Source organism: Schistocerca cancellata, chromosome 2 (genome assembly GCF_023864275.1).
Source record: "Schistocerca cancellata isolate TAMUIC-IGC-003103 chromosome 2, iqSchCanc2.1, whole genome shotgun sequence".
NCBI lineage: Eukaryota > Metazoa > Arthropoda > Insecta > Orthoptera > Acrididae > Schistocerca > Schistocerca cancellata.
The window spans coordinates 667,139,854-667,154,971 of NC_064627.1; the positions used below are offsets into that span (position 1 = coordinate 667,139,854).

Genomic DNA, 15,118 nt, shown 5'->3' on the forward strand with positions numbered 1-15,118 from the left:
CTATGCACCACACCATGCCCACAGCAAGACTCGAACTCATCCCAAAAAGCAAGAACTGTTCACGTTTAACTTCAGTTTCTCTGCAGCTATCCTTGTCATGCTACATTTTGGCTCCCAACATAGGCTGATTGTGTTTCTGGGATCTATAACTCTTATCAGAATGTAGATGGCTTGGAGACTGACGGATCAATGGCGACAAAGAAAATGTACAGCATACACAGGCCAGAAGACTTCAACCAGTAGTTAAAAAGGAACACCAAGATATGTAAGTAACAGGGCAAGCTTTTACACTTTCACTTGTAGGATTACCTACATCCTTTGGTTTGACATTTCCCTACTTTTTTCTATAATGTTGCAATTAGATACCATTGTAATGTTTGGTACATGGCTAAGGGCTAAACTATTAACTCCAGCAATATAAATCCAGTGCAGTTTACCTGGGTGTTCCATCCCACGAACTGAGTCACAGCTCGTGATATGTTGGGTTTGCCACACACACACACACACACACACACACAAAAACCAATGCGGAGAGAGAGAGAGAGAGAGAGAGAGAGAGAGAGAGAGAGAGAGAGAGAGAGAGAGAGAGAGTCTGGCTCAGGTGTGAAAAATATCAGGGACCCTGAAAACTTTGATATGGATTAGCAATACGAGGCTTTTGCTAATAAAATGGAACTGTGTAGAAATAATGTTTTAGAATGAGAGATAATGGTAAAAGTAACATGTATACTAGTAATTGGAGATAGGCAAAAGGTAGGAATTAAGGTCATGGTTAAGGCATGCATATTAGGAGATGTAATCTGGAAAATATGATGCCAGGAAAAATAATTAACAGGTACTTCTTAGCTCATTAGGTTTAAACTGTGATACAATGCCAGTGAATGTGAACTAGAATAGAGTCGCAATGGTTTTGTTGGGTTAGGTTTTACGGTCTTCACATCATACAGCATTGTCTCAAACCAGCCAAAGCAATGAGATAACATGGCATTAGTGTCTGATAGTGTGTCATATAGTTTGTGTGCATGTGAGATATGTTTTAGTGCTATATTAGAGACTTCCAAGTTGTCAGAGAAATATGATATAAACAGTTAAGAATATGGGAGATGCCAAATTTTATCAGGTAAGTATTATGCAGAAAGACTTGACCCCATACCTTGCCCACAGTGTGAATAATGAACAAAAAGTGAGATGATACGAAAAGTGTGCAAATAGCAGCATAAAGACTTAGTTGTTGAAATAAAATGTAAATGATGCAAAAGACAAGGTAATACCATGAGTGTAGTAACAAATACAAAGTTTAAATAAGTACAAATAAACTAGTGTTTTTATTTCAGTAAAATTCACCGACGGATTATCTTCAGAGACAGAAAGAGATTGTAACGGATAAAACTATAGGAAAACCTGAAGCAGAAGCTGTAAGCCAGAACTGTATCAAGGTCATCACCAGACAGCTGGCATGGGTCACTGAACTGCACAATCAGCTCGTTTGTATTCAACTCATGAGCACCAGAACCGAGCCACAGCCTGGTGTCATGTAATCAATGCAACTTGGCCAACCTAATGCCGGTTATACAACACCTTCTGGACATTGACACACTCCAGACTTACTGTTACCGTGGAATCAGACAGGGGGAAGTAGCATATAACCAAGGCCGAACCAGCTCATCACTGTTCGACCAGATGAGCATAAGTGATGCCCAGTCTGTGTTAGCTGGAGCTGTCGCCACAACTCGCCGGCACCGGGTCATGAACCAATGACTGCCCCCTGTCTGCCCAGCCCGGGCAGCCAACACCATACCAGCTGCCCACCCCTGCTCTTCGGCAACAATTCAGAGTTCCACTCTGGGCAACGTCATCGCCATGCCACTGGTATGTCGCGACCTCCCACAGCAGAGAAGATGTAGTGGCCATCCATGTCCACAGAGTGGCTGCACCTGCCTTGTCAGCTTGCCTCGCATAATGGAGATACTGGTGCTGTGCTTTGTCTCCTGGGAAGCAGGAACACACCACTGGCTGTGACTACTTCTGCTACTCAGGGCATGGCATTACGTGAATAAGGAAATGCACTAGAATGACGGTGTGAGCTGGCTGGAATAACTGAAGACTTGTTCATGTTCATGGAGGAATCAAGTTGAATGAGTCCTCTAATTGTCTATTGGCCATTTCCTCACATGTCATCTCCCAAACCATCTATGCATCTTACCAAGCTTACAAGAAGACTCTAATGCATCCTGACAACCAAGAACTACTCATGTTTAACTCTGAAATAATCAATTTTTGACAATATAATGTAATTAGATAGATAAACAAATCTATTTGCCAAATGATGGCAGGAGAACATACACATAAAAGAAGGTTATATTTACGCAAACTTTCAGAGCCTCTGGCTCCTCCTTCCGGCAGAAGGGTTGAGGAGGAAGGAAGAGGGATGAAGGAAAAGGACTGGAGAGGTTTAGGAAAAGGTGTAAATTTCTTCCTTCCCCTTCTACACTTCTGCTGGAAGAAGGAGCCATTGGCTCAGCAAGTTTGCTCAAGTATAACTTTCTTTTATTTGTGTGTTCACCTTCTGCCACTTGGTGTGTAGATTTTTCTAACCATCCAATTACATTATAATGTTTAACTCTGGCTTCTCCACAGCTATCTCTGTCCTGCTACATTTTGGCACCCTATGTGGGTGATTCTGCATTTAATAGTTATAATTATATTCTTATCTACAGCACAATGCCTACATTGCAAAGTGAGTGGTTGTTGATTAATATTACCCTTTAGTTAATGGCAAGTATAAATCACACTTTCATAACAGTCTTCAGTTCTTCGCAAGTGCTAGTTTTTTCGTAAGGAGTAATCATGTATCAAATATCATTTGTAAGGAGTTTAATCAGGCAAATAAAACAACATGCACGTGGAGAGAGAGAGTATTTGGGTCATTCCATGTCAAATCGCCCAATTTCTGATCATCATCTTGATCGACCATCACGGAGTTCGATAAAATTTTATGTGAATGTTTGCACATGTCCCGAATGAACATTTCAATAAAAATAAAAACCACATGCAATGAAAACTGCACAACACGTTGCTGCAATGTAACCTGGTGCTACGGTACATTCCCTCTAATTTGTGCATCATTTTCAGGTACTGTTAGCACACACTGGAAAATCATACATGATTTTCTAAAAGCAAACGGAATGTGACCTATTTCTGTAATTTTTAAAAATCAAGTTTGAACTGACTTTGTAGAAATCTGGAAAGCAGCAAATGAATGATATTTTATACTGGCCAACATTATGTTGCAAAGTTGTTGGGTCTAAAGTTTCATGTTCATCATGGCTTTAATCAATGAGATACAAAGAGCTGAAGTTAACACTTTACTCGTAGTGTGAATTTTCCTGCTAGTTTGCCTCTATTTATGTGGCCTTGTCAGCCCATGTTGGTTTTGTAACAGAAGTGTCCAATATATCCTATTTTCATCTTTCCATAAAAATAATCTTTTTGATGAATTTGTAGATTATTGGGAAATAGTAGGCGAATGAAATTTTGTATTCCACATCCTTGTGCAACCGAGCTGTAAGTTTAATTTTCAGCATGCGTTTACTCTATGAGATTCTTGAATTTGAAGTTGATATTTTTTTGTTCCCACTTTTGATTCAAATTATTTAGTATTGTAGCCCATGTTGGATAGTCAAATACACTGTTTTTCAGCTGAAACCACGGTCTTCCTAATGAGCCCAGTTAGGAGAGTTTTGCGGAACAAAATTTAATGAAAAATCAAATTGAAAATACTGCATTTTTTAGCTTTTTACAAAATCATCATCTTTGCACTTTATTCAAAATTGGAAAGTTGCACATAAATGAAAGGTTGTTTGAAAAGTTCTCGGAATCACCATGAGAGGTCAGTGCTAGCGCAACAAGTTGTTCATGTGATATTCATTGGACTGTAGCCAGTAAACACGTGCCACGTCAGTGCTTTTCGAAGAGAGCTGTGGTGGTGACATGGCTTTGTTGTTTTTCCCACTGTAACGGAACATATTAAAGGCTTTACTGTACCGAAGTATGCGATACCCTCCAAATTCAACCAGTTTAACGAGTATTTATGATTATAGAAAAGTTATTGTGGATGTTAACTATGATTGCGTAACATGTCTCCATAAACAGTCAACCCATTAAATTATACTGAATAACTAACCCACACAAAAGTTAATATCACTTGATCACTGATATGCAAATGTCATCATGTAAAAACACTGAGTTCATCTTAAATAATTAATATGAAGTACGAAAAATAGTGTACAACTTAGGTATTTTGGATCTCCTTAAATAAAAATCACCCAGTGAAACCTATTTGTTCACTAGGAGCGGTTTCACTTAGTATTCACGAAATCAATCCTGTTTTAGACGAAAACCAATGTATTTCTTAATAATTCATGTTAATTACTTATTTATGCAAATTAGAGAGGTCAATTGACAAACTTCTAAAAAACGGACTTTTTGTAACAAAGAATTATTCTGTCAAGTCAACAAATCTGTCTGTCATTTTGTCAAATTATGTCACTCAATGCAAATTAATAACTTTTCTGCACAAATTATGATAACAGATGTACATGTGACTTGTAAACTATATCTCTTTTTAGTAGTTCTTTGACAATGTTATAAATACGAGCAGCAAGAAGGGTCGAGAGGCAGTCGGAATGTCACTTTGGTACAGAGTGTTTGTGTGTTATTGTTTGAGGTGGATAAACAATGCAAAGAACATGTAAAGGAAGTTGTGTTGTGTCAGTCTTTGGTGGACAGTGGAATTAAGATGGCCACCAGAGAAATAAATATTTGAAGTTTACATATTTGTTGGTTTCGTTCATTCTTTATCATCAAAAGCACATAAAAAACACGGGACCTCATGTTTTTAACCCTAGACAACCAGATTTAGAGCCAGCATCAACATCGAGACACAGCAGCGGTCCAGCAAGCAGCAGTGATTACTACAATGCATTGTAATGGCGCCAACCTAACATCAAGTGCTAACAAGCTCCGTAAATGGGAGTGAAATAGTGCGATTATAGCAATTAGCAATATCTACGACCAGGCGACCATTACAAAAGTGGGGGCTCGTCCGGGATCTTTAAGTGCATCGATGATAATAGTGCAGCGATAAATTTCGTAAGTGCTTAGCATTCCAAAAAAAGTTTATTTGTGCAGTGTGGCAACAGTGAAAATATGTCAAAATTAAATAAATAAATAAAGTGTGTTTGTGCGACTACCAAAAACCATCATCACACCGCTCGGAAGATTAACGTCTGGATTATGTCAACAGAAGTCATCAATCAAGACCTTAGCTTCAATAAAACCGAATAGAAGTGAAGAAACCAACAGGAACACCGATCACGACATCATAGCATAAAGCCAGGTATTTTGTTGTTGTTGTCATTTAAAATAATTAATAGTTAACATGTCTCTACCTGAGAGTGATGAGATCGTAGGAAATGTAAAAATTGAACCAGGGGATGGTGAACAATTAAACTTAACAGAGTGGCTAGCAGGGTTTGCAACTCAAATAAGCTCGCAACTTAAACAATCCAGTGAAGAAATAAGTGTGAAACTGAAAGAAAACACAGATAGACTGGATAAGTTAAGTTTCAATTTTGATGTATTAAGTACTCATCTCAATGAGAAGTGTGAGGAAATTAAAACTACCCTCAGTAAGGACACTAGAGAACAGTTGATACACTTCAGAAAAGAATTTCAAGTTAAAGTTGAAAGTTTAAATGAAAACATACAAGCTAACACAGACAGCATTGCTGTCATCTACAACAGAGTAGATACTGAAGTTGAAAGATTAGATCAGAGAATAGACAAAACTTCAGAAAACCTTAAACAAGAATACAACCTGTATACCACTAATGTAGATACAAAAGTAGAAAATATGCACACTAAATGTACACAATTGGAGGACGCATTGATGTCCAAACAAACGATTTACAATCAAAATACAATGTATGGGCACATCCAAGTGAAATGCTTTCCTGGTGAAAATCTGCACCCTATTGACTTTATTTACCAATGTAAGGATATGTTTGTGGTAGGAATGTCAGATAACATAAAAATCAAGTTAGTAAAACGGTTTCTAGAAGGGGAGGCCCTATCCTGGGCAAATGAGAATAATGATTCTTGGAATACTTTTGAAGAGTTTGAAGCTAAATTTATTTGCAAATTTTGGTCACAATCCATACAAGCCAGATTAAAGTCAGAATTTCTAAATGGACCAGTGTATAGAGGGAAAGTAGGGGGAATGCAAAAATTTTGCAGAGATCAATTGAAAAAGCTTGCTCACTTGAATAACTCTTTTGATATTATGACACAAATTGATGTTTTAAAAAGAAGGTTACCAGAGAGACTGCAGTGGGAATTGGTCCATGGACCAGACGATTCAATGGAAGAGTTCCTGAAATTTGTAGATAGATTAGATAGGGCCTTGGAAAGAGAAAATAACCAAAGTTTTGGCTCTGGCAACAACCAGTATGGGGGGGTGGAACAGGAATGTAAATAGAGATTATTATGGGAGGAGAGACTTTGAAAATTCTGGAAATAATGCTCCAAATAGGGGAGATAGGAGATATGAAAATGATTTCAGAAACAATACACAGGAGGGAGGATGGAGGAGAGATAACAGGAATGATAGAAGTAGGTATTGGGGAAGAGAACAAGATAGAAGGGGGTTTGCTGAAACTAGTGAACAAAACGACAACTACAAACGGACAGACCGAGGGAACCAGCCGGGAAACGGTGGACAGTCCCACTAGATGTCCGTAGTTTTGGGGCTAGACAATATTTTGATAGGACAACACATAACCGAAACTGGAAAAGGAGAGGATACAATGTAAAGAGTAAGTACCATGAAAACTCTGATGTTGTTAGAATGAATAAATTAGAATTTAATAAAAGGTTTTGGGATACTATGAGTAAAAGTGATACAGTTAATAAAAACAGTGTTCAAACACAGGTAGTTAGTGAAAGTGCAGAAGTTGAAGGTATTGCAGAGTTCCATAGTTGGGCTGAAAAAGATACTGGTGTTAATATCAAGTCAGACACACCACAAATAGAATCTATTTTGGGGGGTTTATTTGATAAGAAGGGGGATGACTAAGTGTTTAATGGAGCTAAAGACTCAATTGCTGAGATTCAGATACATAGGGGGGAAACTGAAGATTGGGTTGTTGCGGAGGAGGAGGAAGAAGTAATAGAGGGACATTTAAATAATGATCCTAAATCAAGTGATGTTGTTGATGAGAGTGTGGAGGAAGAAATAAAAGTATTTGTAGAATTGAAAAGTGATGATGAGGTAAAGGTAAGTGGTGTGACAAACATGGGTCATAATGAGGTTAATGTAAGTGAAATGCAGACTAGGGAATGTGTATCTGAGGACAAGCTATTGCCTATTGGGAACTATGAAACACTAATCTATGAAAATGGTAATAATAATATTAAAGAAAATATAAAGGGATGGAATGTAAATGTGTGTTTTCAAGAGAAAGGGGAAAAGTTTTTAGAAGTTTTGTGGAACAACTATGGAAACTGTATAAAAGATGCCTTTTGGAAAGAATTAGCAAAGGTAAGTGCAACCTTGTATCCTACATGGTGGACAAGAATCCGTAGTGGACTTGATAAAAAAGGGGGTGAAAACAGTAGTTTGTTAAGTGACAACACAGTGTTAAAAGGAACAGGTGAAAACAAAGGTTTATGTTTAATTCTCAATGCTTTGCAAACAGAGAGGGGTGTGTCTAAGTGTAGGAAAGAGACATTAGACTTAGGAACTAAAGAAATTGAAAATGATCTATTGTTTGAAAATACTGAAATAGACAAAGATGTTGAGCTAGGTTGTCCATATGTTAAAGTAAACATTGACATTTGTCCATTTGAAATAAAAGAAAGCCCACATCCTAATGCGTATAAACTTATCTTTCCCAGATCAAGAAGGTTATTTGGATTAAGAAACAGCACTGAATTGAAACCATATAAACATGGTTAAGCACATTTCCCTGTTTGAATACAGTTACTTACCCATTTTCCATAAAGCATGTTATCAGCAAAGTTTTTTACTGGGTGTGTCTAATAGCAACTACCACTCATCCTACAGACCCTGGAGAAGTTCCAGATCTCTGAGAGAATGTTTTTATATTTATATTGTCACTATTGAATATTAAATTTTGAGACATCTTCTTTACTTGCAACGGGCAAGAAGGTGACAAACATTTATTACTTTCCTTTTGTATTGTTGAATATGGGACATACTTGCACCAAATAAAAGAAGATGAAAAAATTGTTGCGCAAGACCCATCATTTTGTGACTATTGTGTTCTTAGGCATAAGATTTCTGTACAATTTTCTACAGTTAATCAGATGTTCACCAAGCTTGATGTTTGTGTTATGTTGTGACCAATTTAAGTGTCCAATTTTAGTATTAATATGTTCTTGTACTGTCTTGACTATGCGTCTCAATGGGAGACAAGTTTTTTTAATATTTCCTTTTTTTGCAAGTGCATATTATATTCATACATGTGACTTCTCTAGTGTTTGTGTTTATATATCATGCCCATACTTATATTTATGTTCTTTGTTTTCATTTCTTTTATGTGGCTCAAAAAGAGCAGACAGTTGCAATATTTTCCTATGGACATATGACCTGTCCATCTATGTAATATATTTATGTTCCTTCTATTATCTTGATTAATCTGTGACTCAATGAGAACTGACTTTGAAATAATTTACATATATTTTTGATATATCTTAAAATCGCATGTGATATATTTGTGTCTGTTTTTAATCATTTTCCATGTGGCTCACTGGGAGCAAAGATTAACATGTTTTTTACTTTCATATATTACTAATTATTTTTATTATGCTGTCATACTGAATGACATAACACAAAGTGCATTTGAAACAACACAACTAAAATATTTGCAGGAAAAAGTCATTTTGAAACGGTGTAACAGTCATTGCATACATAAACATTACGCATAGTAAAACAAACAAAAAAAAAATTATTAAAGTAGTACTTTTCCAAATTTTAACAATTTGACACATTTGTCCTAGTCGGCTAATATCATTAACATTCTGTAAATGATATTACCCGAGGGGGGTGTTGTAACGGAACATATTAAAGGCTTTACTGTACCGAAGTATGCGATACCCTCCAAATTCAACCAGTTTAACGAGTATTTATGATTATAGAAAAGTTATTGTGGATGTTAACTATGATTGCGTAACATGTCTCCATAAACAGTCAACCCATTAAATTATACTGAATAACTAACCCACACAAAAGTTAATATCACTTGATCACTGATACGCAAATGTCATCATGTAGAAACACAGTTCATCTTAAATAATTAATATGAAGTACGAAAAATAGTGTACAACTTAGGTATTTTGGATCTCCTTAAATAAAAATCACCCAGTGAAACCTATTTGTTCACTAGGAGCGGTTTCACTTAGTATTCACGAAATCAATCCTGTTTTAGACGAAAACCAATGTATTTCTTAATAATTCATGTTAATTACTTATTTATGCAAATTAGAGAAGTCAATTGACAAACTTCTAAAAAACGGACTTTTTGTAACAATGAATTATTCTGTCAAGTCAACAAATCTGTCTGTCATTTTGTCAAATTATGTCACTCGATGCAAATTAATAACTTTTCTGCACAAATTATGATAACAGATGTACATGTGACTTGTAAACTATATCTCTTTTTAGTAGTTCTTTGACAATGTTATAAATACGAGCAGCAAGAAGGGTCGAGAGGCAGTCGGAATGTCACTTTGGTACAGAGTGTTTGTGTGTTATTGTTTGAGGTGGATAAACAATGCAAAGAACATGTAAAGGAAGTTGTGTTGTGTCAGTCTTTGGTGGACAGTGGAATTAAGATGGCCACCAGAGAAATAAATATTTGAAGTTTACATATTTGTTGGTTTCATTCATTCTTTATCATCAAAAGCACATAAAAAACACGGGACCTCATGTTTTTAACCCTAGACAACCAGATTTAGAGCCAGCATCAACATCGAGACACAGCAGCGGTCCAGCAAGCAGCAGTGATTACTACAATGCATTGTAATGGCGCCAACCTAACATCAAGTGCTAACAAGCTCCGTAAATGGGAGTGAAATAGTGCGATTATAGCAATTAGCAATATCTACGACCAGGCGACCATTACACCACGTAGTGATCTGCAAAGATCGGGAGGGGGGAGATTGAGATGTGATTAAGTACTCCATAAAAAAGGTATGAAAGCAAAGGATATTCATGCCAATTTCCAGAATACACTGGGGGACTCTGCTCCTTTATATTCAACTGTTGCCAAATGGACAAATGAATTTAAATTTGGTCGGGAGAGCTTAGATGATGATCTGCGCAGTGGTGGGCCAAGATGTGTCCCTACTCCAGAAATCATTGCAAAAGCGCACAAAATGGTCATGGAGGATTGCTGATTGAAAGTGCATGAAATTGCTCACTCTTTCCAGGTGTCACCTGAAAGGGTATATCACATTTTAACTGAAGAATTAGAAAGGAAAAAATTATCTGCAAAATGGGTGCTGCGACTCTTGATGCTGGATCAAAAACGCATGAGAATGGACATATTGGAATAATTTTTGGCTCGTCTTAGGAGAAACGAGGGAGATTTTTTGGACTGGTTTGTGACCACAGACGAAACTTGGGTGCCCTACTATACCCCAGAGACGAAACAACAGTCAAAGCAATGGAAACATGCTGATTCTCCACCACCAAAGAAAGCAAAGACAATTCCTTCAGCGGGAAAGATCACAGCATCAGTGTTCTCGGATATGAAGGGGAGCCTGTCTGTAGATTATCTCGCCACTGGGCAAACAATTACTGGACAAATTGCAACAAAAGATATGTGAGAAAAGGCCAGGTTTAGCAACGAAGAAAGTCGTCTTCCATCAAGACAATCCGCGCCCACATGCATGTGTCATCGCCATGGCAAAATTACATGAACTAAGGTATGAATCATTGTCACACCCGCCTTATCCACCTGATATCGCTCTGTCAGACTTCCATCTCTTTCCAAAACTGAAAAATTTGCTTGATGAACAAAGTTTCACTTCAAACAAAGAATTGATAGCTGAAGTTGACAACTATTTTGCAGGCCTGGAGGAAACTCATTTTCGAGATGGGATGAAGGCACTGGAACATAGTTGGGTCAAGTGCACTAATCTACAAGGAGACTACATTGAAAAATAAAAAAAAGTTTCAATGATGTAAGTACTTGTTTTCTCTTCTGCTCCGAGAACTTTTCAAACCACCCTTGTACTATATGCCAAGTTTTACGTTCGTCATACCTTTAATACATGAGATATAAGAACCAAACCTCGAAATTTTCCGAGTTTATATTTTTTCATGTATTTTGTCTAAAATTATCTAGCCAAATAAAAAATTCTTTTCATTATTATTCACATCAGAACCGAAAAAGTTGAGCTACTGAGATGTGTGTTTCATGTTAAGCATGCATTTACTCTGAGACATAAAAATTTGAAGTTTACATTTTTTCAAGCCCAACTTTGGTCCAAATTATTTAGTACTGTAGCCCATGTTGGATAATCAAATTGCCTGAGATATAACAGCTCAAAGTCACCAGAAATCCATGCTTGCTCTGCACAAAGTTGCACATGGGTACAAACAAGTGACTATATCTCAGCCAGTATGGCTGTAACAAATCTTAAGCTTTATCAATGTTTGTTGGTGACGTGTGAAGGTTCACAGAAAATTTCAACAAAATCCAAGATAGTCAAGCAGCGAGGCCTAAGTGAATTGAGATCTAATAACCCATTTGATATACCCACTGGGTCTGTGACATCAAGATTTCCACAAACTATTCTCAACTAATGTTTAAGCAATATGTTCTTGTCAGCTATATGGCTATTAAAGATGACTCATAATGATGAAGACATTGACTACCCACCTGAATATTTATTTTTTATTTTCATTTCATCCAACATATGAAATAGGCAAAATCAGACATTGGAAAATCCAGGACAGAATGTAATGGCTACTATTCACTACATAGCGGAGATGCTGAATTGCAGATAGCACAATAAAAAGACTGTCAGAATGTGAGCTTTCGACCAACAAGGCCTTAATCAGAGAAGGTCAATGAAGGCCTTGTTGGCCAAAAGCTCATGTTCTGAGTGTCTTTCTTGTGCCTATCTGCAAATCAGCATCTCCACTATACAGGGACCAGCAACTCTCCTTTTCATTATATTGTAAGTTTTGAAGTAAACAACAACAACAGTAATCATCCACTAAATGTTGACAATAGATATGTTGGACTGCAACATAAAATATATAAACTAGAAATATAAACAACAATAAAGAGGCGTTGAAAAGAAACAACAACCAGATGCATATATTAACTATATGTAATGCACAGCATCATAGGGCACTTGTATGTACCTACTTGGTTCACATTACATTCCAAAATAGCAAGAAGCACCAGATCAACTTCTCTGAGTTCTGACTGACCAAATGCTGTCATACATTTCGAAGCATGGAAAGAAAGATCAAATGTTTTTACAGTAGGTTCTGTATACAGCAACCAGGCAACCATATACTGATACCAGGTACCACACTGCGACCGTACTTTTGCAAAAGCATCTGGTTCCCCAGCCATCACCTACAAAAAGTAATATATTAATTACATGAAATAGTTACTTAACTGCATCACATACGTAATTCATGAAGTCTGAAACATACAATATGGCAAATATACTACACAGTTTTGTACCTGCATTAGAAGTTCCAGTTCTGGTTTAGAAGCAAATATTCCCGACTCAATTTTGGATTTCAGTTCATTTTGCCAGAATTTCCATGTCATATTAAATTCTGTTACAGATAGTCCACCATAAGCCTGTAACAACAGTGGAGAAATTTCTGTCAAGTCAGTTTCCTCTCTTCCCTTCCCCTTGCTCCCAACTTTTCTACATTTATTTATTCTCATCTATGGCTAATGTATATGTGCACAAGAATATCCTTAACTTACATTAATTTTTTCAGTGCTCATTATTATGAATGCAATAAGGGAGAAGCTAGTGCCACTGGAAGTTTACTGTAAAGTGAAACCACAATGACGTGCCTTCTGTAAAACTCCAGAGCAGCTGAGAAATGAACTTTTAAATGCCATACTGGATTTCATCTTATTTTTGTTGTTTGCATAACAACTTACATGTTATGATAGTACACCATTTCAAGGCAATGGTGCACTGACGATTTTTCACAAACAAGTTACTCTTGGTACAGTTTGCCATAATTAAACACCAGTTGAAAACTTGTGTGAGATCACCACAGTGTACTGGTTAGAATGTGAAGTTACAAAGCAGAAGAAGAAGGTCCATGTCCTGCTCTATTAAAATATTTTCACGTACACCTTCACATTTATAACAGATTCTGAGACTTTCTGACTAATGTAATAGAAGTATGTTCCGCAGTAGAAGAATCCTCTCTCTCTCTCTCTCTCTCTCTCTCTCTCTCTCTCTCAGGAGTGATTTTGTTTCATTTTGTGACTTCAATCTGATTAAAACGTGAAAGATTAAATTGCTGTGAGTGGAACGTGCAGCAATGACATTTATATTCTTACTCGTCACACATATCTGGCTGTTTATTTCCAAATATGTCACCTTTTCTGTGTGTAAGATTCTCACATTTTACTCCCGTAAAACTTGGTGAGACATTGAAACTTTATAGTCGACAAATGTCTTGGACAAAAACACATTTCAACATCACTTCCCAGTAAACTTCGAGTGAAACTAGGTTCTACTGTGTAATAATGGTGACTGACATTCACCTTCTTACAATCTTAACTAGTGCCTATGCAACTGGAAGTTTTCAAGGGTGCATTGACTATAATATTGAGTTTAAACTATTCTTATCACAAAATTTTTTTTGAATATTATGAAAATATAATGTATGATCTCAACACAACATGTAACACCATTATTTTTGAAAAGCTGATCTCAGCAATGTAATGGTTTTGGGAAGAGGGCTACAGGTAGCTTTGAGAGCATCCAACACATGCTCTACGGAATTCAGGTTGTGGGACAAAGCTTACCATTTTACACAGCGTAATGACTGCTGTTGTAGAAATTAATCCAGGACACAAATTATGTGCTGTCGAGCACAAGGTGAAATTTGTGCCACTTGCATCAACATAAATGTGCACATAAAGCATATTGAATTTCATCCATATAAGCCCACCCATTCACATTTCCATGTGGAATACTGCCACCCTGCACACATTATTCATCTGTCTGTCAGTTTGCTCTTTAAGGTATCTGGTTAACAAGGCAGTGTGTGTCAGCCAGAGGCACATGCCAAAGTATGTCAAAGTACTGCCCTGAAGCTTATGAATTTAGAGAAAGAGACTGATTTAAATCACATACAAGAGACCATTTGACTGTTTTCTGGAAATTGTCTTAAAAGATTAATTATGTCACTTTACACTTCTAAAAATGCTTTTTTCCTCCTGAATTTCGGTATTCTTTTATAAAAACAGTAATCAAATTCGAATAATCTGAAAGCCCGCTAAAGAGCTCCATTCGAGCTACACAGTGCCTGTGACCTCACTGGCTAGTTCGCTGCTCCTGCTGTCATAAAGCTCATTGACAGTGATGTCTTGTTTTGGAATTTATGTTTTGGAAAATGGGTTACGAATGATGTGTGTACTACCATACTGTACAAATACACCTATAAAAGCTCCTGAAAAGTCACTTTTTGAGAGTTCCAGAGAATGAGAAGATGCGTAAAATGTGGGTGCACTGCACAAGTTCACGAACTTAATTAAAAAAGTGTTGCACTGTGAAGTTGAGATTAATTTACCTCCAAGATATGCTCTCCCACTGATATAAGGGAGGACAGCATCGTGCAACATAATTAAAGTCCCAGTGAAAATTGTCATTTTGGCCAAATCTATCAAAAGTGCTTGGTAGCTTATTTGTTAGAGCTGTACATTGTTGAATTTTAGACGATGATGTTCATATCTCGCTGTTTTGAATCCAATCCAAAAGTATATTTTAATTTATTTGTAAAATGACTTGACAGCCCTCTCATATTAAAACC

At 36.9% G+C, this 15,118-nt stretch overlaps 1 protein-coding gene across 1 annotated transcript in view; it reads right to left on the minus strand.

Moving 5' to 3' along the window:
- Positions 1 to 15,118, minus strand: part of LOC126162374 (nuclear pore complex protein Nup85) — a 139,270-nt gene that overhangs the window by 59,692 nt on the left and 64,460 nt on the right. Inside the window, exons 6-7 of the mRNA XM_049918832.1 lie at positions 12,792 to 12,914; positions 12,465 to 12,680 (exon numbers count right to left, since the gene is read on the minus strand). Of these exons, the coding sequence (XP_049774789.1) occupies positions 12,465 to 12,680; positions 12,792 to 12,914 (339 nt within the window). The remainder of the gene's footprint in view (positions 1 to 12,464; positions 12,681 to 12,791; positions 12,915 to 15,118) is intronic.